The sequence below is a fragment of the Hypanus sabinus genome, chromosome 27 (assembly GCF_030144855.1).
Source record: "Hypanus sabinus isolate sHypSab1 chromosome 27, sHypSab1.hap1, whole genome shotgun sequence".
Lineage (NCBI taxonomy): Eukaryota > Metazoa > Chordata > Chondrichthyes > Myliobatiformes > Dasyatidae > Hypanus > Hypanus sabinus.
Window position 1 is genome coordinate 24,871,966 of NC_082732.1, and position 26,374 is coordinate 24,898,339.

General features: G+C 39.6%; 1 protein-coding gene across 2 annotated transcripts; it reads left to right on the top strand.

Moving 5' to 3' along the window:
* The first annotated feature begins 2,704 nt into the window (after positions 1-2,704).
* ube2j2 (ubiquitin-conjugating enzyme E2, J2 (UBC6 homolog, yeast)) lies at positions 2,705-26,081 on the top strand. Of its 2 annotated transcripts, XM_059952002.1 has the most exons (8): positions 2,705-2,898; positions 4,741-4,818; positions 12,333-12,463; positions 15,649-15,689; positions 16,512-16,614; positions 21,133-21,271; positions 22,806-22,886; positions 24,069-26,081. In XM_059952002.1, the coding sequence occupies exons 3-8, from the start codon at positions 12,333-12,335 to the stop codon at positions 24,342-24,344; spliced, it is 771 nt and encodes a 256-aa protein (XP_059807985.1). In that variant the 5' UTR covers positions 2,705-2,898; positions 4,741-4,818; the 3' UTR covers positions 24,345-26,081. The 2 variants fall into 2 exon arrangements, with proteins under 2 accessions (XP_059807985.1, XP_059807986.1); XM_059952003.1 differs by lacking the exon at positions 4,741-4,818.
* The last annotated feature ends 293 nt before the right edge of the window (positions 26,082-26,374 follow it).

Consider the following 26,374-nt stretch of genomic DNA (forward strand, 5'->3'; position numbering starts at 1 on the left):
ATGGAGGTTAGAAAAATAGAGGGCTATGGGTAAGCCTAGGTAGTTCTAAAGTAAGGACATGTTCGGCACAGCTTTGTGGGCCGAAGGGCCTGTAGTGTGCTGTAGGTTTCTATGTTTCTAAAACCCAACCTAAGTGGCAAAAGGAACTTTTCCCAAACCACCCACCCATGTTCAGACAGCATCTCCTACCTCATCTGCAGATAAATCTGTGGTTCCCATTTGGGACATCAGTCTTCTGTGGACCTGAAGTGTGAGCTCTTCATTCTTGCCAAGTACATTGATAAAGAAGCAGAAGAAACTCAAAGCTTGGTGGTTTAAAAACTGAATAATGGTGTGTCCTTAACATGCGTCTGATCCCATATTAAGCTGCTGCAGAGCATGAGAAATACACAAATTCTTACCCAGGTCAAATAACATTTATTTGACATCTCTCTTTGAGTAGGGGGAAATGCACGTTCACCTTGGTGAGGTCTACGTACTCCTTTTATACAAAGCACAGCTTTTTGTAGATATTCCAACACAAGGTACAGCACCTTCACCGATAATACTGATATTCAATTATCCTTCACTGCCCCAACAAGAAAGCATGTGGTTAATTGTTTCTGATATACCTTCAATGCATATTCATCATGTGCCTGGTAGGTTCCTGCCTACGATCAGGGTGTCTAAAGAATCCCTTTGTTCAATTTTGACCAAGAATACAAAGGTGATGTTGAGGAGTGATGGACCCAGTTTCTGCGCTTAGCACAGACCTCCAGAGGTCTGGTGAATCTTTTATCGATGTTAATTAACTGTTCTCAGCATCTGCACTGACTCGCTGCATCATCGCCTCACAATATATTGTTAAGAGTACTCTTTGCCTATCTTGATTCATGATATTTCCTTTTTCTAATGGAGATGCTTGGTCACCAGAAAGACATCCTTGGAGACATCTCTATTTATCCCTGCTATCACAACAAAGATCTGTAGCTTCCTTGTGATGATGGGGGTTATCTTCTGGGGATGTGCTTATTTTTCAATGGTTCAATTTAACATCAGAGAAAGTATACAATATGCAACCTGAAATTCTTACTCTTCACAGGCATCCATGGAACAGAAAAAAAAAATGACAGAAAACATACCCCATATTTTTATCCCATATTGCTGTAAAAATCAGGCCTGGTTTTTTAAAAGCGTAGAAATACACACTTTTGTTATAAGTACTAGATTTTTAAAGTATAACATGCAAATTAACTATACAACACTTACCACACGCTGGAGGAACTCAGCAGGCCAGACAGAATCTGTGGAAACAAGCAATCAACGTTTCGGGCCGAGACCCTTCAGTCCTGATGAAGGGTCTTGGCCTGAAACATAGACTGCTCATTTCCACGGATGCTGCCTGGCCTGCTGAGTTCATATAGCGTGTTGTACATGTTGCTTTGACCACAGCATCTGCAGTGCATTTTGTGAATTAACCATACAAGTTGGGGCCCTGGGTCTCTCTGTGGGTAGAAGGATGCATCATCCAGGGGCACGGACGAGGGGTGCCTTGCTCGGCCATTTGTCCACAATAACATACTGTACATGCTATATCTTTCAATCTACTTTACCCCGTTTGCCATTTCCATTTTGCATGACACTTGTCTCACTCAAAGCTTGAAACTGGTGCGATTATATCCATGAAGTGCATGTGTTCTAAGAAGGTAGAAATTTTCTTGCCCCACTAGATTATTTAATGGTGGCTGTGCCTAATTGGAAGCATGATAACAGGCCCTTTGGCCCACCAAGTCTGTGCCAACCATCAACCATTTATTTATACTGATCTTATATGAATCCCATTATTCTCTCCACAACAATCTGCTGTGGCAACTTGGCAGGTTGAGCAGAACCTGTGGGAGAGGAGGAATTGTCATAATTTCAGGTCAACATTTTGCATCTGGTCTGAGGGCAGAGGGCAAGGCAACTAGGTTGTTTGTTGCAGTCTCTGCCTCTCCATTATTCTCCCCTCATTCCGATCAACCGCTCCCAGATTCCACCACTCAGCTAGATACCAGGGACAGTTTATATTGGCCTACTAATCCACCAGCCGGCATAACTTCTGGGATTTGTGAGGGAAAACAGAACATTTAGAGGAAACACATAGTCACAGGGAGGACATGCAAACTCCATGCCACCTAAGTTCTGGATTGATTCAGTCTCTGGAACTGAAGCAGGAACCCTTATGCCACATCACTTCCACTGAGTTAGTGCCACAGATACCAGCGTTCCAACAATAGCGTTAAAACTGTTGCTGTCGAGTAGTAGGGGCATAAACAAGAATGGGAAAAAAAAGGAATCCTGGAACAGGACTACCCAAAAGAGAGTACTGAAACATGAAATCCAAATGGTGGGCCGTCATAGAGAAGTACCCAAATAAAAGGGCCTGTTTCTGTGCTGTTCGATCCTACGAGAAGTGAAATTTATGAGCAGGGAATTTTATTGCAATGCATAACAATAATCTAATCTGAATGAAATTCCTATTGAGGCATGGTTTACACGAGGTATTCCTATACTCTATGCTTTGTTTTTTATTTATATAATATCATGCAAAGAACCGGTAAGCAGGAACTCCACATGATGTCTCCATGCGCTCTCTCACTGAGATCCCTTTGCAGGGACACCGGGGGATCTGCTGCTGACGTTCCGGGAGCCATCGCCAGGGGGCGCCGCCGGACGCGGAGCCGGAAGTATTTAAGTGATGCACCAGCAAGCTCTGCGGCCGCCATATTCACCGCTTGGTGTTTTTTTACTGCCGCCCGGTTCGGTTCCTTCACCCGGGGAGGGAGTGCCGGGCGGATTCCAGTCGGAGCGTCGTTCGGCTGCTCGACCAGGAGCTGGAGGCCCGTTCGGAAGGAGCTGGACGGCTTTCATGACGAGGTAAATGGCGCGACCTGTGGGCAGGCCCGGTTCGGAGGCAGGCGCGGGGTCCGGGCCTTGGGGCTACCGCCGACCCCGCACTACCTATTGACACTTTCGGGAGCGGAGCCCGGCCTGGGCTGGGGGCTGGGGATGTGCCCAGTAGATAGGCGGTAAATCCCCATTAACAATCAGCTGCAAGTCAGGCGGTGGCAATAGGAGAAGGCCTGCTAACCTTCCGCCGGTTCTATAGTGTCTGACTTACACTGGTTCTGCAACAATAATCCTGTCAGTGGCAGTAGAAGTTCCGCGTCCAGCATCCTAAAGCACCTGAATAAGTGAGGACCTGTTTGGGTTTCGGTCCTACACCTATGTTGTCATAAAGCTTTCTCTCCCCCCACTCCCCATTTAAGATTACTACACATACTTGAGGCATTGTGTTGGATGTGATTACGGTTTTGATCTGGGGGTTAATGGGGATGGAACCGTGGAAGGAGGTACTAAATAACGTTCCGAATTTCCTGATGCTCTTACATTCCAAGGGGTTATTTACTCTTAGTGTCACTCCACCAATATTTAGCAAGAAGTTTTCTAATAATACCAACTCTCTTGCCTGCAGTGATGTTCACATTATTAGAGTAACATGCCCCTGCAGTGAGTTCCATCACCTGAGAGCTTGATAGGCCCAATATATCTTGTGTTTTTGAATCCCTGTTCCAAAAGGTAAATGGATTATAAAGGTCATTTAAAGTTCAAGACATGATCCCAGCACAAATCCCATGGTCAACTGGGTGGTAGTGACCTGTAGGCTTCTGTGATGTGGTCTGCCAGCAGGAGGCATCTCAAAACAGGAGAGATACAACTGATCTTGTCAAATCCATTGGCAACTTGAGCCAATATGAAAGTCCTTTCTTCTGTCCACATCCCAGCATTGAGGTCTTAATTCCTTCTATTTGGTTTCACTGGATTGTTCACATGTTAAACAGCATACTTCTAGATTCAACGCTTCAAATGCTATTATGGCAAGTATCGTAGTTCCAGCAAAGTGGGTTCACTGCTGCCTTTATGGAGTTTGCACGTTTTCTACGTAACAGTCTGGATTTATTTTTGATACTCTAGTTCCCTCCCAACATCCCAAAGATGGTTATGTTGCTAGGTAAATCAGCCACTGTGAATTCCCTTTAGTGCACAAGACTACAAGGCTGTTAGGCACACAATTGCGTAGAGAATGGTGGGATAAGGATCAAATACTGGCAGAAGAGAATTTGTATAATTCAGCAAAACACATGAAACGCTGAAGGAACTCAGCAGGCCAGGCAGCATCTATGGAAAGGAGTAAACAGATGACATTTCTGGCCAAGACCCTTCACATCAGGACTGGTTTTTTTTTTCATAGATGCTGCTTGACCTGCTGAGTTCCTCCAGCATTTTGTGTATGTTGCTTGGATTTCCAGCATCTGCAGATTTCCTCTTGTTTGTATAATTCAGTGTTTGCTGCAGACATTTTGGGCCAAAGGGGCTGTTACCGTGCATACTGTGATTTAAAAGCTGTAAGGAAATCAGATTGACGGGGGAGGATGGAAAAAGGATAGCATTTAAGAGTAAGGCAGTGAGAGTATTAGAAACATGGTTGAAAAGTAGTAGTGTAAGATGGCAATTTAAATTTGCAGGATGAAAGTGTGCTTGGTGTTGGACCTATTTTTTTAAAGTGTTGATGTGACTGTAGATGTACCAGAACATTGGATGTACTTTGAGATAACGGCAGAAAAGTTGTTAGTAGACTTTGGTGTAAAAGTTACCTAAAGCCCCAAGATTGACGAAGGAAGCTGGAGGTTCTGACTTTAATTTTTCAATCTTCCTTAGATATTCAAATTCTACCGGCGGACTGAAGGATAGCCATTGTAACACCTCTCTACAGGAAGGGAGAGAAGGATAAACCAGGTAATTATTGTCATTAGTCGGATGAAAGTTAATGAACATTTAGAAATGTGAGTCGTTTGAGAGCAAATAGAATAGATTTGTTGAAGCAAAGTGTCTGGATTTTTAATGTAACTGGTGAGTAAGGTGGGGGAGTGTTTGAAGGAAGTAGTGTTAATATTTGCTCGGACTGAAGGATTGAAGCTGTTGTACCTGGGTGATGGCTGTTGGAACCAATTTGCTGTATGTAGGGAAAATACTTGCATCAGTAACCCAGGAATGGCAAGTTTATAAACTGGAAGAAAATTTTCAGAAAAGTTTTGAGGAAACACTAGATATTGGAATGTACTGGACTGAGAGGAAAACAGGTGCAAAAGTAATAAATTTCTACACAGTGAATGTGGCACAGATGTTCTATTTGCAGACTTGAATGTACTTGTACATCAGAGCTTTGGGGCACAGGGTCGAAGGCAGATTGGGGTTGAGAGGGAGAGTAAATCGGTCACAGTCGGACGGTGGCTCAGACACAAGGGCTGAATGGGTCAATTCTGCTCCAATATCTTATGGTCATAGGCTGTAATTCAGCGGGACAATGACAGGAATGTTGAATTATAATTATTAGGAAGTAGGTTTCATCTATTGAGATTTGAGTGGGAAGGCTTACAAGAGTTTATGGGATGCGAGAGTGTTGCATTGCAGAATGAGCCCATCTGCTCTCACACTTGGGACACAATGTGTTCAATTAGTCCCACATTTTAATTCATCCTAGTATTGAATGGCTTTGTTTTGCTTCATATTCTATATAGCACCAGTTGAAGTGTTTGCACTTTCTGCCCTCTGTTTCCTTCATGTTCTAACAACTTTTAAATACATCCCTGTAGTTAGTGTATTGAGAGAGGAGGTGGCTCATCCAGTCCATGCTGGTTCCCAGTAGACTATCTGCATTCATCCCACTTTCCACCCACCACCTCCATATTTCTTAGTCCTGCGGCTTGTCATCTTTCATCTGCCGCTGAAGCTTTTGCCACCAGAGTGTACCAAGTGCTAATCTGTAGAAGCCAATTAACCAACCCACACATGGGGAATAAGGGATTGCTTCCTTAATGTGGTTCACATTAGAAGTAATAAGGGACAGAAATGGGAGTCCTAAAAAAAACAACATTTTTGAGCACAAAGAGCAGCAGGTTAAAGAACGGGGCTGGAGGATAGTAATTTTCAAATCACTTGCCTGTATTGAAAGGAAGAAACATGCACTACTGATTTGGATGTATGTCCTGAAGTGGTTCGTTCTAGACCTACTACAGTGGTAGTGACCTGCGTTCAATCCCACTGATGTCTGTAAGGAGTTTGTTCCAGCTCCCTGTGACAAAGACATGGAGGTTTGTAGGTTAATTGGTCACGTGGGTGTAACTGGCGAGTGTGGGCTTGTTGGGCCAGAAAGGCCTGTAATCGTGCTGTATCTCTAAATAAAGAAATATAATACAAATGTGCTGAACTTCTGAAGTGTAACCAACTGGCATAAGGAATTTGTTCAAACTGGGGGGAAATGTTGCGAGAATGAAGCCAGAAGGAGATCACATGTCTCTTGAGCCTGTTCCGTTTTTTCTGTAGGATCATGGCTAGTCTAATGTAGGCATGAGCCCCACTTCCTTGCCTGTTCCCAATCCTTTTGACTCCTTTGTATTCCAAATAACTGTCCATCATGTCTTTGATTGTATAAAACAACTGAGCCTTTAGGATAGAAAATTCCAACGATTCATGGCTGGCTGTGAAATTCTTCTTTCTCTCCACATTAAATTGCTAAGCCTTTTTCCAAAACTGGACTCCCTTTTTCTAGATTTCTCCACAATGGGAAACATAGGGCATCTGCCCTGAGACGTATCGCTCCCGGGAGCTTACACATTTCCATAAAGTTGACTCTGTTTCTTCTAAGCGTCAGTGAAAATGGGTCAGCCTGCTCAGTTGTTCCTTTTAAGGCAGCCCCCTCATTCCTGCAATCACCCCAGTGAAGCTACGTGAAATGCCAACAAGTATATCCTTACATAAACAGACCAAAGCTCTTTGTAGTATTCTGGTGCAGTAAACTCACTAGTTTCCCATCATAATGGCTAATGTAACAATGCCAATGATTGGGTTTTAATTCCCACTGCACTCTGTAAGGAGTTTGTACATATGCAAAGAGTGCATAACTCTCCCACATTCCTAAGGCATACAGATTTGTAAGTTGTGGCTGTGTTACGTTGGTGCTGGACGTATGGCATCACTTTCAAGCTGCCCCCAGCACATACTCGGACTGTGTTGGTTATTAGTGCAAGTGACCCATTTCACTGTATGCTTTGATGTACATGTAACAAAGCTAATTTTTATCTTTCAATAAAACCAAAATTCCATTTTTATTTCAATTACTGTAGAATCTAATCTGCATGCTAATTTTGTGTTACTTATACATGCACGCCCATCTGTCTCAACGTCAGCTTTGTGTCCTCCATGCAAACTTAATTCTGTGTTTCTGTTCTTCCTCACAAAGTGAATAACCTCGCATTTCATTTAAGACCACGGGCCAAACTTTTCTGGTCCAACAAAATCATCATACTTGCTTTCTGACTTTACAATTTTGGCAAGTTTAGCTATGTGGCACTGTTTTTTTAATCTAATTGTTAATACGAGGAAGCCACTGCCCCAATTTCAGATTTCCCTACTTGTACTGATTTCCCCCCCCCCCCCCCCCCCTTTTTGGTAGCCAATCCTTTATCTCAGCTGATATCTTCAGTAATAATTTTATGTGGTAATCTTTTGTGAGGCTCCTATTGGAAATCCAAATACACTGCACCTGTCTTGCTAGCAAAGTTTGAAGAACTCTTAGTAAATTTGCTAAGCAGTTTCCATGTCATAAAACCAAACTGAGTTTGCTTAATTCCAAGTTTTATATTTCCTGATGACATGGGCAGGTTTTTATTTCAGTCCATCAGGCCTATGCCAGCTCACAGTGCAGTCCCTCTGCTCATTAATTTTACCTTGAGCTTATTCTTTCCACTGTCCAGATGTGGACTCTAATGTACAGGATACAGTTTTCAAACTTCAAGGCAGTGTGAAACTTGGAAGCATAAGTGTGAGGAGGGTAGAAGATGACTTCAGGTATGTCGTTGAGGAGGGGAGACGGCAGGGTAGCTGAAATGATCACAGAATAAAAGGTGAAGAGTGGCACTTCAGTGGGCAGAGCAAAGAGAGGCAGTATAAATTGTGGAGCACAACTAATGACAGGAACTGAGCAATTGATGGGTATGTGTCTATAAATCATTGAAGATATTTAATTAAATTTAGATCCAGAGCTGTATAAATCAAAGCATTAACAATGAAATCATGATGAGCTTTTCATAAAAGCATGGGTTTGCCTTCAATTCTGGTACTGGATCTGGGTAAACATTTTAGGGAAGATAACTCTTTTGAGTTAGTGGTGGAGAGGAGGTCACTAAACAAGCTGTTATCCATTATGGACAATCAGGCACGTCCTCTCCATGACTGACTGAATAAGCAGTGGAGCACCCTTTCAAACAGGCTCATTCAGCTCTGCTCTCGTTACAGAAAAAATCTTTACAAATGCAATAAGCATATATATCAGTTCATCTGTGTGCAAGAGAACACACATCATGGTACAATCTGTTTTATTATTTTGTACATTATTGTGACACATTGGTAATAATTGTGTACAGTTGGCCCTCTTTATCTGCGGGCGATTGGTTCTGGGACGACCCCCCACCGCGGATGCTCAAGTCCCTTATTTAACCTGTCTCAGTGCAGTGGTCTTTAGGACCCAGCGGAACCCTGGACCTTATTTAACTCGTCTCAGTCGAGTGGACTTTAGGACCCAGCGCAGCTCTGAATCCACAGTGTTTCTGTTCACAAAAATAATCACGATCACTATTTTAAAATAAAGTAGAAGTAATAAGGCAATCGGAAAGAGGTGAAAAGCGTTAGGTTACAGTCGGTCAATGATCAGAACAATTTTAATAGAGCACGTGAAAGGCCCTGCCCTGGTAAAAGCTACAATTATAACTAAACAACGCAGTGGTTTAATTATTGAAATACATATGTTTCTTGTGTTTTATTTGCATAGAAAGGTAAAATATGTACTATATATAAAGACAAATGGTTGACTGACTAACGCTAAATAATACCGGAAGTACCTGTTCTGACATCAAATCCGACTTAAAGACAGACTCAGGAATGGTATTCGTTCATAACCCGGAGATTGCCTGTACTTCTAAATCATCTCTAGATTACTTATAGTACGTAATACAATGTAGATAGTTGTTATACTGTATTATTTAGGGAATAATGACAAGAAAAAGTAGTCTGTACATGCTCAAACAACGAATGCTGGAGAGAGAACTTCTGGGTTTTCCCAATCCGCGCATGTGGAATCCGCGGGTAAGGAGGGCCGACTGTATATTATTCTGTACTTTATTATTAAGTGTGTTTTTAAATGTTGCTGCTGTAACGAAAGAATTTCCCACTTGGGATCAATATAGAGTTTCATATTATATGAAAACCTTTGAGAAGATGCCAAAGAGCTTTATCAGAATGATTCCAGTGATGTAAAGGACTTTATTTACATAGAGAAGCTGGATTTGCTGTTCTTGGAATATAGGAAGTTGAGAGACTTTAATCAGGGTTGTTGAAGAAATCTCTGCCCAATTATCATCAACATATCATCTGTAGCACCAGAGGTCACAGCACACTCGACCATTGCTATATTATGATTACAAGTGCCTACTGCTCCATGCCTACATTGCATATTAGGAAATCTGATAACTTGGCTGTCTTCCTCCTGCCTGCATACAGGCAGAGGACAGGGCAAGGCTCCAGAGATAGGGATGCCAATGAAGTGGTCACAGGAGGCAGAGGGGAGGTTGCAGGATTGCTTCAAGTCAGAGGACTAGGCTGTGTTCAAGGACTCATTGGAAGAACTGAATGAGGACACCAAAGCTGTCACGGCGTTTATAAGACAGTTGTAAGTGAGTGTGTCCTCGAAAGATCATTTGGTCTTACCTAACCAGAAGCCCTGGATAAACCATGAGATCCCCAGTCTGCTGAGAGCCAAGTCAATGACATTCAGGTCTGGCGACCAAGTAAAGTACAAGTGGTCCAGGAAAAATCTCTGGAAAGCTACCTTGCACGTGTAGCAACTCTGGACTCAACTTGAATCACTGAAGGTTGCTGGACAGCTGTGGCAGAGATTGAATGCCATCATAAGGTGAAACCGGGCAGCACAGGTGACGACAAGATTACACTCCCAGGTGAGCTCAATACCTTTATGCTCTTTTTGACCATCAAAGCACAGAAACACCTTCATGAGCTTCCACAGTCTGTTGGCCCAGTGATTTCAGTGTTTGAGGCCTACGTAAGAGCATCTTAAAGAGGGTGAACCACCAGAAAACATCCAGCCAAGACGGGAAACCTGGCCGAGTAAAGTCCTCTGCTGACCACCTGGCTGGAGTGTTCCACCAATATCTTTAACCCTTCGTTTCGGCAGTCTAAGGTACCCACCTGCTTCAAGTGGGCTTCAATTATACAAGAAGAACATGGTAACCTGCCTCAGTGACTATCATCCAGTAGCACTTGCATCCACTGTGATGAAGTGCTTTGAGAGGTTGCTGATGAAACCTACAAACTCCTGGCTGAGAAGCAACTTGGATCTACTCCAGTTTGCCTACTGTCACAACAAGTCAACAGCAGATGCCATTTTATTGGCTCTTCGCTCAACCTCGGAACATCTAGACAGCACAGGTTCATACATCAGGGTGCTCGCCATTGCATTTATTCAATACCATCATCCCCTCAAAACTAATCAGTAAACTTCAAGACCTAGGCCTCAATGCCTTCATGTGCAGCTGGATCCTTGATTTCCTCACTTGCAAGCCCCAGTCACTTCTGATTGGCAACAGCATCTCCCCTATGCAGAAGCAGCATCCATCATCAAGGGCTCCCACCACTCGGGCGATGCTCTCTTCTTGCTGCTGCCATCAGTAGGAAGGTACAGGCACCTCAGGATCCAGATCACCAGGTTCAGGAGCAATTACTACCCCCCAACCATCAGCCTCTTGAACCAGAGGGGTTAACTTCACTTGTCACCATCACTGAACTGTTCCCACAACTTTTGGACTCACTTTCAAGGATTCTTCATCTCATATTCTCGATATTTATTGTTTTTTTTTGTGTTTGCACGGTTTGACTTTTGCACATTGGTTGTTTGTCTTGTTGGGTGTTGTCTTTCATTGATTCTGTTGTGTTTTGCGTGTTTACTGTGGATTGCCAGCAAGAGAATGAATCTCGGTTATATATGGTGACATATATGTACTTTAATAATAAATTAACTCTGACCTATGAGAGGGGATCTGGCAGGGGTGTGGGGATAATAAATACTAAGGGAACTGGTCCCACTAGTGACAGTGAATAACCAGAGGTCAGTGGATGGAAGATTTGCCAAGGAACCAGTGATGTTACCATCTTACTCTTACTGTGGCCTTTCCCCACAGTAGGCATTGAAAATCTGGAATCCACTATCAGGGCAAGCAGTGCAGGTGGATTTAATTGATGTTTCATAGTTGCTTCAATGTGGAGGAACATCATTTTGGGAACTGATTCATGGTTTTTACCACCACATCCATTACCACACATTAATAACCTGCCATTGGGCAGGATAAAGGGGACATATGAGGATTGCTGTCTGGTTTGCACTTGCACAGAACCACTGCAGTCTTGATAAGCCCCAAGGTCTCCTGTGCCGTCAGCTTTGTGATTATTTGCAGAGCTTGTGCAGAATTTGAAGTGAAATGGTGGGATTAAAAAGAATAATTGACATTGAAATGATTGAGTTTTAGTTTTTGAATTTTGTAAATGTTGAAGCATTTGTATTGGTTCTGTTTATTTGCTGTCATTTATTCCCTAATTGATTGGGTGGGTTAGGCTCTGAGTCAACCACATTGGTTTCTCTGGAGTTGTGTATAGTCCAGTCTGAGTAAGATGGTGAAAATTTATCCATGAGATGTAATGGGTTTTTATGACAGTTTTGTCATTTTTGATGTTATCTTTTTATCCAATTTACTTAATTGCTATTAGCTCAATTGCCATGGTTGAATTTGACCTTGCACTCCTGGACCAATAATCTGATTGCAGGTCTTCCCCAGATTACAATTGTATAATCCTTTTCTATGAGGATTTTGGAATTGGCAGGATGGATTTGCCAGCTGCTGTGGGGCTGTAGGCATCTTCTGCCACCTGGGAGCAAAGTTCACAGTCACATTCTCATCTTGCAAACTATTCAGGCTATGAAGAGTTTGGGACAAAACACATCCATAACAGGAAATGACCTGCTTTCAGCAAACTGAACAGTATGCCGCCATTCTCATGGGTTGCTACCCAAGCAGGTCTTTGTGAGAAATGGCTTGATGGTTTTATTAGATTTGTAACTGTTCTTGGAGTCTGAGCTAGTTCTCAAATTATTTGATTTTTAAAATTGTTCTTCCTGTCATAAATAGATGAGCAGCAACAGTAACAAACGAGCTCCAACAACAGCAACGCAGAGACTTAAACAGGACTATCTTCGAATAAAGAAAGACCCAGTGCCTTATATCTGTGCTGAACCTCTCCCATCTAATATTCTTGAATGGTAAGTGAGTTTACAGCAGTACAAACGATCGGCCAGTTACTGTATATTTTACATACCTTGGTAACCGTTCAAGCAGAATGATCTTGAAATTGTGTTCAATGCATTCAGTGACTCAACTGATTTGTATGTTTTCACTACAAATTATTACATGTATATTGATAACCCATGAAGAACTGTCAACTCTAAATTTGTCTTTTTCTTAATAATGTGCCCCCTATGTTTAATTCTGTTTAATTTTAAATATTTTCCTGTATTGCCTTCCTGTACGTTTAATGTCTTGCCCGTGTGCTAGGGTGAACTCTTTGCAGAACTGCAGGGCAACAGTGGCTGGAGTTTCTGGGAGCAGTTTGGAAGATGCAAGTTAAATTCATTATTAAGAAATAGTGGTATTCTAAAGGGAGGATGAGGTAACCATGGCTGACCAGGGAAGTCAAAAACAGCATAAAAGCCAAAGAGGACATATAACATTGCAAAAGGTTGGTGGGAAACTAGAGGATTGGAAAAATTCTAAAAAGCAACAAGGCAACTTTTGGGAGGTGGGGGGAGCAGTAAGGAGATTGTGAAGGTAAGCTAGCCAATAATGTTAAAGGGTAGCACAAGTTTTTTTCCCAAATGTCTAAAGAGTAAAAGAGAGGCAAGTGTGGATATCCGCTGGAAAATGGTGCTGGAACAGTAGTAATGGAGGACAAGGATATAGCAGGTGAGCTTAAGGTTTTTGTGTCAGTCTTCACTGTGGAAGACAACAGCAGCGTGCCAGAAATTCGAGAGTGTCAGAGGGCAGAAGTGAGTGTAGTCACTATTGCTAGAGAGAAGGTCCTTGGGAAGCTGAAAGATCTAAAGGGAAATAGGAAGATGTTGGAGTTCGTTATTTGGGATGAGACTTCAGGGTTACTTGGAGGCAGTGATAAAATAGACTGAAGCCAGCATGGTTTCCTTAAAGGGGAAATCTTGCCTGACAAATTTATTGGAATTCTTTGAGGAAATAACAGGCAGGATGGACACATGGGAGTCTTCGGATGATGTTTACTTGTATTTTTATAAACCCTTTAACAAGGTGCTGCATGTGAGCCTGCTAAACAAGATGTTAGCCCATGGTATTACAGGAAAGATACCAACATGGATAGATGATTGGCTGACTGGCAGGAGGCAAATATTTGGACATAAAGGGGCCTTTTCTGTTTGGCTGTCAAGGATCAGTGTTGGGACCCCTTTGTGCCAAGTTCGTGAATGACACAAAGATAGTTGGAGGGGCAGGTAGTGTTGAAGCAGGAAGTCTGCAAAAGGACTTGGACGGATTGGGAGGCTGGGCAAAGAAGTGGTAGATGGGACACAGTATATGGTCATGCACTTTGGTAGAAGAATAAAGGTATAGACTATGTTCTAATCAGGGAGCATATTCAGAAATCTTCATGCAGTATTCTGTAAAGGCTAACTTGCAAGTTGAGTTGGTGATAAGGAAGGTAAATGCAATGTTAACATTCTTTTGGAGAGGACTGGAATATAAAAGAGGATTAATGATGAGGCTTTAGAAGATGTTGCTCAGGCCACAATTGGAGTATTGTGAGTAGTTTTTGGCCCCTTATCTAAGAAAAGATGTGCTTGTGCCTGCAATGGAGAGGCTCCAGAGGAGGATCACAAAGAAAATCTTGGGAATTAAAGTGTTAATGTCTGAGGGGTTTTTGATGCCTTTGGGCCTGTACTCATCGGAGATGAGAAGAATGAGGGCAAACTTCACTGAAACCTATTGAATATTAAAAGACCTAGATAGAGTGGACATATAAAGGATGTTTCCTAAAATGGGGGCACTAGGACCAGATGGCACAGTCTCAGAATAAAGGATAGCCCATCAGGACAGAGACGAGAAATCTCTTTAGCCCAGAGGGTGGTGAACCCATGGAAGTCATTGCCACAGATGGCTGTGGAGGCAAAGTCATTGGGGTATATTTAAATTGGAAGTTCATGGCTCTTGATTAATAAGGACAATCAAAGATTGTGAGAAGAAGGCTGAAGCATGGGGTTGAGAAGAAGAATAAATCAGCCATGATAGAATTGTGAAGCAAACTCGATGGGCTGAATGGCCTAATTCTGTTCTGCTGTCTTGTGGTCTTGTTAGGAGAATGCATTTCATTTTACGACTGTAGTTCAAATATGGAAAAAGTGCTAAATTCCAAAGATGGGGCAAGCTTGACTGCCTTTGACATCAATGCAATGATGAGTATGTGGCTTCAATTAACCATAATAATGCAGTAGTCAAAGGGAGGATAATATTCAGTACATTGGAGCTATTCCTCACCAAAGGAAGGTGGATGTTTTGGAAATTTCTTACCCACCCTCCCTTACCTTACAGACTAAGGTATGGTTACTCTCCTAAGAACAAAAGAGACTTAAGTAGGGATTTAATTAAGGAATCCAGAAAGGGTGAATGTACAGACCCTGGTTTGGGACTTTGCTTTTTAGTGGCATGGATGTAACTGTGCGCAATCATTCTAGTAAAAACCAATAGCGTTTGACATAAAGGTGAATATAGTTGATGTATACTTAACTAACAAGATTAAAGGGCATGTGCACAAGGTGTGCAAACATGACTTTAGATTACATGACCAGATGAGTCTATCAGCTCATCTTTTGTGATCAAAATTAGCTAGACATGACTAATCATTAACTTTTGGACACACTGAATTTATATAAATTCTCCACTATGGTTTGTGAAAGTCGCTTTGTTTTGGAAGCTTATTGGAGTTTGCATGAGCATTTGGGAATTTGAAACCCTTTATTTTTGTGTAAATTAATTCAAAAGTTCATTTTATTATCAATCAGAATACAACTTGAGATTTGTCTTCTCCAGATAGCCATATTTGTGGTTACATCTTTTCATATGACACAATTGTATACTTAGCACATCTAAGTGATGTCATATTGTTTCTGCTCTTTGGTCTATTGAATTAAAATACTGTAATTTAGAGATTTTTGATTCAGTATTTTAATTCTACTCTGTGGGTTTGTTTTCTGGAATTTTTGTGTATAAAAATGTTGCTTAAACTTTTAAAACATTCCCAATAATGGAGTTTCTGAAACCGTTGATTGTAGCTTGTTGTATTGAGTTGGACTTTGCAATGGCTGTGCTAAATTGAAGGGGTTTATTCAGAATGAGAAGCCATGGTTTAATAGTTATCTTCTCTTGGTAGGCATTATGTGGTACGAGGCCCTGAGAAAACACCGTATGAGGGTATGTATTGATACTGGCTGGCATATTAAGATGACGTATATATCCATCTAATCTCCTTTAACTGTTGCTTTATCACATGGAAGATAGCCACAGCTTCTCCAGTTTAATTTTAACTCAAGTCCACCATCTTAACTAATCTGATAAATAATTAGATGCCGGGGTCGTATCACCAGGATGTTGACAAAAATTAATTGGGTCTGATTGTGATTTAAGCTCTGAATTTGGGGGGGGAGAGGGGAATTAATCTTATATTGATACTGTTTTCTTTTAATAGTGATTTTTTGAAATATTTCAAGTGAATATGGGTGCTTGGTTGCAGATGGAGAGTAAAGAAACCAAGCGTGTATATGAATGTAAAAATCTAGCAAGCATTAATTCCGCTACTGCCAATATACTGTATATTAAGGACATTAATCTTGATGAGTGTCTGATATTGAATGGTTAAAATGTCAGCTACTGTCTTAGTGGAAATGAGTTCTTGGGAAAGTTCTCAAGTATATTTCTACATGAGAAAAAAGCACAGCATTCACTTGTAATGGATGGGTCATTTTGAAAAATACTTCAGAAATGTCTCTTTTTATTGTAACCATCACGTTTCCAAACCAGTTCTAAAGCAAGCATTAATTTCCAAATCTGAGGGAAAAAAATTGCAGTTCTCACTCAACCAGCTACAGCTTTGTGCAATTTTCTTCTGAATTGCTGTTTTCTGCTCTGCTCTTTCCTCATCGAAGATGGTGCCTTCAAGATTTTGTTGCATAAATTTTACTTTTAGAATGCATGGATTCAGTAGTCTCATGATGCTTTTGTTTCTTTCAAATCTAGGTGGTCTTTATCATGGGAAGCTAGTTTTCCCAAGAGAATTTCCATTCAAACCACCTAGTATTTATATGATTACACCTAATGGAAGATTCAAGTGTAATACCCGGTAAGGAACAATGTATAAAGTCTTGAGGTTTTCACTAGTTGCATGAAACTAAAAGAAACTTGAGTTCTTTTTAACATAAAACATAAAAATAAAACATTTCAATGGTTTCTGTTCTTTCCTCTGTAGTTTGCAATATACATTAAACCTGTTATTTTTTATTATAAAAATGGTGTTTGTGTTTTCCAAATAGGCCCAAAACTGAGCCTTAATCATTTTCTAGTATTGCTGGAAGGACATGTGTTTTTATTTCTATTGCATGTCCAGAAGGCTATGTAATTTTTATTAAGGTAAAGAGTCTTACCAAACATTTCTTTTGTGCATCGTCGGCCATTGAGGCTGTTTTCTGTTAATTAGAGTTTTCTCCAAGGATTCTTTCCCAACATTCAATGCATAAAGGTACTTCATTGGTAAGCTCCGACTTCAAGTTAGCTAGAATTATTCCTGTGTGAAAAGAATCTTGCAGCATATGTATGCTGATAAACTCGTATTCTGCCTGGTAGACTAACTGGAAATGCAGAAAGAAAGTTGCTCTGTGCTCTTCTGATCTATCTGGCCAGTTATGTTTTCCATACTATATATTTGTAAGTAAAACAAGGGGAAGCAAACATTTAACCAGTTTACATTAAAATCTTTCATGCATCACCGATCTGTTGGATCATAAATATTTTAAAGCATTATTAATGTTCATAATTTAGGAAACCTATCAAGGAAATGTTTTAACTAAACATTTGGTGTTTAACTAGCACAAGCTTGGCAATGAAGATATTAATTTTCAAAGCATTTTTCACTTGAGCTTCTCTTGGGCCTAAATGAATAATTGGAAAATCAAGTATTTTCATACTTGGGATGTAAAACGTCGGGTAGATCAATAGTCTGCCTGACAGATTTTCACTAAAAGGTATTTTACCACCTGAAACAAAACAAGTTTCCAATATGAAATGATAAACCCTAAAAGGCCCCTAGCTAAAACAATTAGCTGCTTCCTGCAACCTATAAACAACTTTAATATCCTTATCTATTGTTTATAAATGTGCCTGAATAACTTGTCCATTGAAGTTTTACTACTGGCTGGTTACAGTTAGTGAAGTCATCAGCTCCCCAGCTACCAGAATCCCAATGAATATTACTAAGATTCCTTCATTGTTAATCAGAATTTTTATCTTTTATTTAATTTTCAATTTATTCATAACTTGCTGTTCTAAATATTAAACTTTTGAGGGATGCAGAATGTAGGTAAGTTTATTTTTCCCTGATAGGAAGTAAGGATACATGAGATGAAGGCATTCCTGGGCTTGTAAATGAGAGCCCTGGGCTTGTTCATTTTTCCCCCAAACGGTAATAAGGATATGACCTACAAGTTGCAACGGGAGAAGGAAAATGCATGCCAAAAGGACAGTGTTACAATAGTCATTGGGGTACTTCAATATGCAAGTCTGGGGAAATCAGATTGGTGTTGGATTACAGGAGGGAGAATTTCTACAGTATCAACAAGTTGGCTTTTTGGAGCAGCTCGTGTTGAGGGCACCAGAGGATCAGCTATTCTGGATTGGGTGTTCTGCAGTAAGCCAAAATTAATTAGGGACCAAGGTAAAACAACCCCTGGGGGCAAGTGATCATAATATGATCAGTTTCACCCTGAAATTTGAGAAGAGGCATCTCAAAAGTCATTAAGAAGGTAAAGATGAAATATGTAGTAGCCAATAGTATTAAAGAGGATAGCAAAAGTTTCATCAGAAACATTAAGTGTAAAAGAGGCGAGAGTGGATATCGGACCACTAGAAAATTATGTTGGAGAGGTAGTAATGGGGAACAATGAAATAGTGGACAAACTGAATAAGTACTTTGCATCAGTATTCACTGTGGAAGACAGTAGTAGTATAGTGAAAGTTCCAGGTGTCGAGAGAGAAAGTTCTTGGAAAACTGAAAGGTCTGAAGGTAGATACGTCACTCGGACCAGGTGGTGTACACCCCAGAGTTCTGAAGGAAGTTGCTGGAGAGATCATGGAGACATTAGTAACAATCTTTCAAGAATCACCAGATTCTGGAAGACTGGAAAATTGCAAATGTTACTCCACTCTTCAAGAATGGAGAGAGACAGAAGGAAGGGAACCATAGGCCAGTAGTGTCTGACCTCAGTGGTTGGGAAGATGTTGGAGTCGATTATTAGGGACAGAGTCTCGGTACTTAGAGGCACATGATAAAATGTGCTATAGTCAGCCTGGTTTCCTGGAGGGAAAATCTTGCCTGACGAATCTGTTGGAATTATTTGAAGAAATGACAATCAGGATAGACAAAGGGGAATTTGTTAATATTGTGTATTTGGATTTTCAGAAGGCCTTTAACAAGGTGCCACACGAGGCTGCTAACAATCTATGAGCCCATGGTATTACAGAAAGATTCTAGCTTGGATAAAGCAGTGACTGATTGGAAGGAGGAAAGTGTGGGAATAAAGGGAGCCTTTTCTGACAGGCTGCCAGTGACCAGTAGTATTCCACAGTGGTGTGTGATGGGACCAATTCTTTTTATGTTATATGTCGATGATTTGGATGATGGAATTGAGGGCTTTGTTGCAAAGTTTGCAGATGACATGAAGATAGGTGGAGGGGCAGGTAGTTTTGAGGAAGTAGAGAGGCTACAGAAGGACTTGGACAGATTAGGAAAATGGGTAAAGAAGTGGCAGATGGAGTGCAATGCCAGGAAGTGTATGGTCATGCGTTTTGGTAGAAGAAATGAAAGGGTTGACTATTTTCTAAATGGGGAGAAAATACAAAAAAGCTGAGGTGCAAAGGGATTTGGGAGCCCTTGTGCAAGATTCACTAAAGGTTAATGTCTGTGGTGAGGAAGGAAATACCATGTTAGCATTCGTTTCAAGAGGACTAGAATATAAAACCAAGGAAGTAATGTTGAAACTTTATAAAGCTCTGGTGAGGCCCCACTTGGAGTATTGAGAGCAGCTTTGAGCCCCTTAACTCGGAAAGTATGTGCTGAAACTAGGTTCAAAGGAGATTCACAAAAAGTGATTCCAGGATTGAATGGTTTGTCATATGAAGAGTGTTTGATGGCTCTGGGTCTGTATTCACTAAATTCAGAAGAATGAGGGGCGACCTCATTGAAATCTCTCGTATGGTGAAAGGTCTGATAGAGTGGATGTGGGGAGGATATTTCCTGTGGTGAGAGAGTCTAAAACCAGAGGTCACAGCCTCAGAATAGAGGAGAGTCCTTTTAAAATGGAGATGAGGGGGAATTTCTTTAGCCAGAGGGTGATGAATCTGGAATTCTTTGTCTCAGGGGGCTATGGAGGACCAGTCTTTGTGTATATTTAAGACAGGTTGAGAGATTCCTGATTGGTCAGGGTATGAAGGGATATGAAGACAGGAGATTGGGCTGAGAGGAAAATTGGATCAGACATGATGAAATGGCAGAGTCATCTGAACGGACCAAATGGCCTAATTCTGCTCCTATATCTTATGGTCTTATTTCATCTTTGGCTAGTGATTGGAAGAATATCTAAAGGTGGGGAGAGAAAAGTAAATAATGCAAGGAGCTTCAGAATTTTAGGTGTTTTTTTTTGCAAAACTGAGCTGAGGTTTGTAGAGCCCACTGTATATTAATGTTTTACAAGGTTATGGTTATTTTTGCAGATGTGTGTTTCAGCTTAATAATAAATTTGGTAAAACATTAAGATGAAATTGAAAAGAATTTTGCAAAGAGTTTTGTGGATCCATTTGTCATTTTCAACTTGGATGTTTGGAATTTTGGCCAAACTTAAAGCTGAAGTCAATGTTTTTAATTGCAGCGGTATGATTTCATTTTATTTTTAATATGAACAAATTACCTTCTTATCTAGATGTTTTAAAAAGTGTTTTTGGTTTTGCATTATATGGAAGGGTTTATATATTTTCCATATATATGGAAGAAATAATAGCTACAAGTTTCCATCTATAAATTCACAATTAATGCTCATTACAAAATTAAAATCCTAGGTTTCATGCAGTCTTCCACATAATAGTCATTAGGAATACTCTGTGGCTGCATTGTTTCATATTTGGATTTCTAGTAATGCTTTTAACTTCCCCTCTTTGTCAGCTATTTGGATTTCAGTCTGTTGAGACACCTCTGTTTCCCATTACTTTTATGCAGACTCAGGCACACATCTTAGTTCTTGTACATCTTTTGAAATAGGCTGTTGCAGAATTTATAGTTTTCTAACATCTCTAGAATAAAACTTGTGTTCATTAAACTCTCAGATTATTTATTTTCCATCACCTTACCTTCACTCCAAAACCAGAGCACTGTTTATTAAAAGAGCTTTTGTAGCTCATTTTGCTTTAACTGGTCATAGGAAGTTTTACACTGTACTTTATTACCTCAAGTAGCTAGTTATGTACATATTTTCTTTTATTTAAAAAAAACTTTAGATTCTACAGATTAAGAATGCCAAAGGAAACTTCTGATTTGAGAAGCTACGTAGCACAAATTGAAAAAGAATAAACTTTAGCAAACAATTTTTCTTTGCAGGTTATGTCTTTCAATCACTGATTTCCATCCAGATACTTGGAACCCAGCCTGGTCTGTTTCCACAATCCTGACGGGTCTCCTTAGCTTCATGGTGGAGAAAGGCCCTACACTGGGCAGTATCGAAACTTCAGAATATACAGTGAGTTCTTAATATTCTCAAGATTTTGAGTTCATACATTTTGAACTCTGTAGTGGGCCTTCATGACATTCCAAATAGAATCTTGCCTAGTTTTCTTTGTTAATTTAGATGAAATTTCTCCCCAGATAGAAAGTGCAATTTAATTTGATATTTTTTTTGTTCTTCTTGTAACTGGCATCTCACTGACTAAAAGTAATGGGCCCACATGGAACTGTAATAAACCATTTAGTGTTCTGAATTCAAGGATTCAACTGCCATAGTTATGCAAAGTAAAGCTTTTGAGTGGTATAGATGGGTAAATGAGTTTTTTTTGCAGGTTTCTCTAATATCCATTTTAGTAAGGGCTTATTAATATGTGATAGTTCTAAAAATCACAAGATTAGTACCAAATTAACATTGTTACTTTTCACTGTTTTCTTAAAACATTACAACTTAAAGCAGCCTGTTCATTTGTTAAGACATGGGGTGGGAGTGGGGGAAAGCAAGCTAATTTGTACCTAAGTTGCCTAGTTATGATAGTAGCCATTACCTTGTGCTAATTTTTAAGTGCTAAGTGAAGGTTTTTTGGTTTTGATTGTATTTCTGTAAATGTTTGTTATAATTTATTTTGCTCCAATCAACGTAATGTTTAAAATCTGTGAAACAAAAGTATTTCAGTTAGCAGGATCTCTACAATGTATTCAATAAGTACAATAAACCCTGCTGTGAAGCTTGAGGCATGCTATATGTCATGAGGTTTTGCTAGCCAAACTGCATTCTATTGCAATTTTAAAAGTAAAACCCACTTTCTGAACCCACTTATTTAGATATTATGAACTCTGAATATTATATGATGCTAGATCCACATACCTGGATCAAACCGGTTAGAATTTTCTTTTGGGTCAAGTACTTTTGATGAGCAAGGGGAAGGAGAGAAGACTGGTCATAGGTTGCAGAAAGGAAGGCATGGAATGAAGACCCAATATTTTATTGTCCCAATATTTTACTCTGTGGAGGGAGATCAAATATGAAGACCAGAGTGTGGCCCTACAACGAAGAGTGTAGTTGCAATGTGTGCTGAAAAGTTTTTTTGTCAAATTCTCTGGGAAGAAAAATTGGAACTGAAATTCAAATCTGTCATGGGATGCAGATTAGTGTCAAAATGTACTTATTTGAGTGTAAGGGTGAAGTTTGAATAGAGGGATGTTTAGATGGAATTATTTGATAAAATGTGCACGGCTGAAGCAGGGAAAACCTCTGGATTGAATTTGGGCTTTGTGTGAGACAATGTTGTATTCAGAAGGCCCTGCTGCCTGATGTGTAGTGTCATTTAAAGTTTTTTTTAAATCCATTACTTTTTGTAGATGGTAACAGTAGTGAATGCCTGGCGAGTGGTGAGATGCTTCCAATGTTTTGTTCTTCTTTACAAAGGTTATTTATGACAGAACTCTAATGCTGATGTGCTTTAATTTGGGGGGGGGGGGGAACAATTTTTAAGAATTTCTAGCAGCAATCATAACTCATCCTTGAACTAATTTTGATTTCTTTTTGGCAGAAAAGACAACTTGCTGCCCAGAGCAGTGCCTTTAATCTAAAGGATAAAGTGTTTTGTGAGCTCTTCCCAGACTTAGTGGAGGTGAGAATTCATGGAACTTTAGAATTAAAGCACTAAATGTATCGTTAATCTTGGGACTTTGCATGTATAAAATGTTTTAAAATGAACTAGTCAATCGTGATATAGACAAAATGTTGTTTCAGAAATCATATTAAGAATGGTAATATTCTTAATGGCTTAATTTTGAAGTATTTAAATACTTTAATTCATTGCACACACATTTTATGTCAATCTGTAAAGAACTTGTAGTCGGGGAAGTTAGGGCAACTAAAAAAGTAACGATGTGAGAAATGAAGACGTGTATGAAGGTAAGCTAGCTAATAATAAGGTTCCCTAAATGTTAACATGTAGATTGTGTCGGTATTTTAAGGAAGGCAAATGCAACATTTGCATTCATTTTGAGAGAACTCAAGTGTAAAAGCAAGGGTGTGATGCTGACCACAATAATTTGATTACTTTTGGAGTATGAGAGGCATTTTGAGTCCCGCATCTAAGGATGAATGTGCTGAAGTTAAGGTCCAGAAAAAGTTTATGAGAATGATCCAGGCTTAATAGAAGTAAAAATCAGAATGTTGAATTGGAACTGGTGTATAGGAAAGTTATAAAAAAAATAACAGATGACTTTAATAGTAGGATGGAGCATGTTGTTAGGAAATATTAGTAACTCCACATTTGGGGTGATCTGGCAAATGCAGAGTTTCTAACATTTGGTGGGTAACCAATAGCCAACTCTCCACTCGTCCTTCCTTTGGGAAGAAGAATCAAAGGGAGGCAGTTGTCATTCTGTAATCCTGGACACAGTCTGGTGATTGTAATTGTCATCTGGGAAAACATGAATGCTGATAATTATTTTGAAATCAAGCCTAGCAATGTGTTATGAAATGCTTGAAGCCGATTCCAAGTATGAAAGGTTATGATGAGACTAAACATTGAAAGTTTCAATTTTTTTTTGAAGGAACTAGTTTAGAAGTAGGGTGGTGTTTGAGCATAATTTGTAATCAATAGTTTTTGTTTGTTTTTTCTTCTCCCAAGGTATACTATAGTTTGTCACACTTGAAAGTTGGTTTTGGGCCAATGCATGGTGGTAGAGAATCTTGCTCAACATTTTTCTAGGATGAGATTATGGTTCAAGGGACGAAGTACCAATGAAAAGAACCCAGGAGCTTCCAAATCATTGCATAACATATATCTTTATGCCTCCAGGAAATAAAAGAAAAGCAACGGGCACAAGAACTAAGTAACAGAGCGCAGGCTCTGCCTTTACCTGATGTTATCCCTGATGGAGAAATGCACCAGAATGGTATGCCACTTCTTAATGGGCATGCAGTACTACCAGCTGCCAACCATCAAGGCCTTCAACAGGCCAACCGAAACCATGGACTCCTAGGGGGAGCTTTAGCAAACTTGTTCGTCATTGTTGGTTTTGCAGCATTTGCCTACACAGTGAAATATGTGTTACGAAGCATAGCACAAGAATAAAGCTGGCGATGTGACCAAACTTGCAAGCAAATCTATCCCCTTTTGGGGAAACTTTGCAGAAGAGGAAAGACTAAGACTGCGCTAGAGTGATGTAATTAAAATTACATTTGTATATGTACAAAATATGACCAACCAGAGCCTGTGGTTTTCTTTCAAGTGAATGGATCAATGAAGCTAACAAATAATTCAAGAATATGCAGAAGGTTCGGATTTACTGCGCTGGTCATGTGTACTTTACAGTGGGTGACCAATAGTATGCCTCTAATTATGATTGTCAAACTAGCATTATTTTGAAAAGGGGCATGTTTTGCAGCGACATTTTCAGATTTTAATTGTTTACTTCAATGATTAAAGATATCTACCCCAGCGTAAATGACTTTTTAATGTATTTATATTACTGTTGTATTTAGACTATACTGGAAGTATTTCTGGGATAATACAATATAAAAAGTGAATGCTGAGCAAAGTAAAACTGGGTATGAACTTAAGTAGTTTTAAAATAGTTACTTTTTATTTTAATAAAATGATGAAAGGCAATTGTGGTCGTCCAGTGCAAAATAAGTGGCCGCCTGAGAGATCAAGACCTTATGCACATTCCTACAAGCAAATTAGAAGCTTTTCTTCATTAAGTTTAATGGATAATCCTTCCCTAAACTGTCAGGGAAGCCATCATTTTTGTAATTGATTTCCTGAAATGCTCAATGCACTATTTGTGTTGCTGAAAATGATGCTGTAATGGAAATAATTATTTAATCAGTTATTTCTGGAAGATAGTTATGTTTTTTCCTCACTACACCACCTTTGGAATTTAGCAATACAGTTTTTCAAAACAACCTGCACAGAATTTTTACTGGGCTTAATATTTAGAGATTTAATTGCAATTTACTAGTTTAATGAGACAAGCCTTTGAAATGTCTTGTTCCATTTTCATGAGTGGCATTAGATGTTAAAATAGGATATTTGGAATTTTAAATTTCATCTCTAGCAAGCAATAGAAATTAGATTAGATTTTTCACTTGGTTGAAGAACAGTGCAATTTTGTCAAATTCATGTAATCCCCTGGATATTGATATATACCTGTCCTACTCTGCTCTATTGAGCAGGTTATGCATAATTGCAGCAACCATGTTATAAATGACGACTAATTAAAATTACAGAATATATTAGTGGTATCATTTGTCTTTAATACGTAGAGACCCGAAGAGAGCCTAAAAATCTTCCAGAAATCATAGTTAATTTCCTAACAAGATTGGTGTTATTGTAAGTGTAAAGTCCATGATTTTATTCTGAAAGTATCGAGTAGGGAAATGTTTGTCATATAAAGTTTCTATGGTTCTACCTTATAATGTGCAAAATATCTGTCAAGTCTTTGGAAAGTGTTTTTTGAAAGCTGCTCTGGAATTGAGAAAGTGTTGGTGACTATATTTTGGAATTATTGAAACAGAACAATAGAAAGATGGTGCAAGTTAATTAAACTGACAAGCATACTTTGCAAGGCCTCTACCTAATTCATACAACTATTAATATGAATTTATGGATATTTTCCTTTTAAAGCTAAAAGCCCCCAACATAAATATCTAGAAATCATTAATGAGCCTTGCCAGGAAAGATCTATATAGAACTTCAAAAAAAAAAGTTGACTTCAGTATATGGTAGGTTTATGTTCTGATCTGTGTTTCAGTTTGTAAAATCAATAAATTCTTTTATCACACAAAACTATAAATGCAACTGTTCCATTTTTATGCCAAATTTTTCACCAATCAGTCTTTGTTACTGTTATCGGATGACATGAAGCAATGAGCAAAGATTGTTGGGCACCTCAGATTGTTAGAAGGAAAGTCGTCATGTCTCCCAAGATCTTGTGTTCTGAGCTCGTATTTACCATATACTAGGTGCTGAATATGGGCTGAGGAAATTAATCTGGTTTGTTCAAGTAACCAAATAAGTGGCACGGCAAATTGAGAGTTTAAAATTTGAGAGGAATGTTGACCATAGACAAAGAAGGGTATAGCAGCAGATTTAGAAGGGAA

Coding starts and splice junctions, on each gene's coding strand:
- ube2j2 (XM_059952002.1), top strand. CDS start 12,333: ATGAGCAGCAACAGTAACAAACGAGCTCCAACAACAGCAACGCAGAGA. Junction 12,464..15,648: donor CCATCTAATATTCTTGAATG/GTAAGTGAGTTT, acceptor TTCTCTTGGTAG/GCATTATGTGGTACGAGGCC. Junction 16,615..21,132: donor AGATTCAAGTGTAATACCCG/GTAAGGAACAAT, acceptor TTTTCTTTGCAG/GTTATGTCTTTCAATCACTG.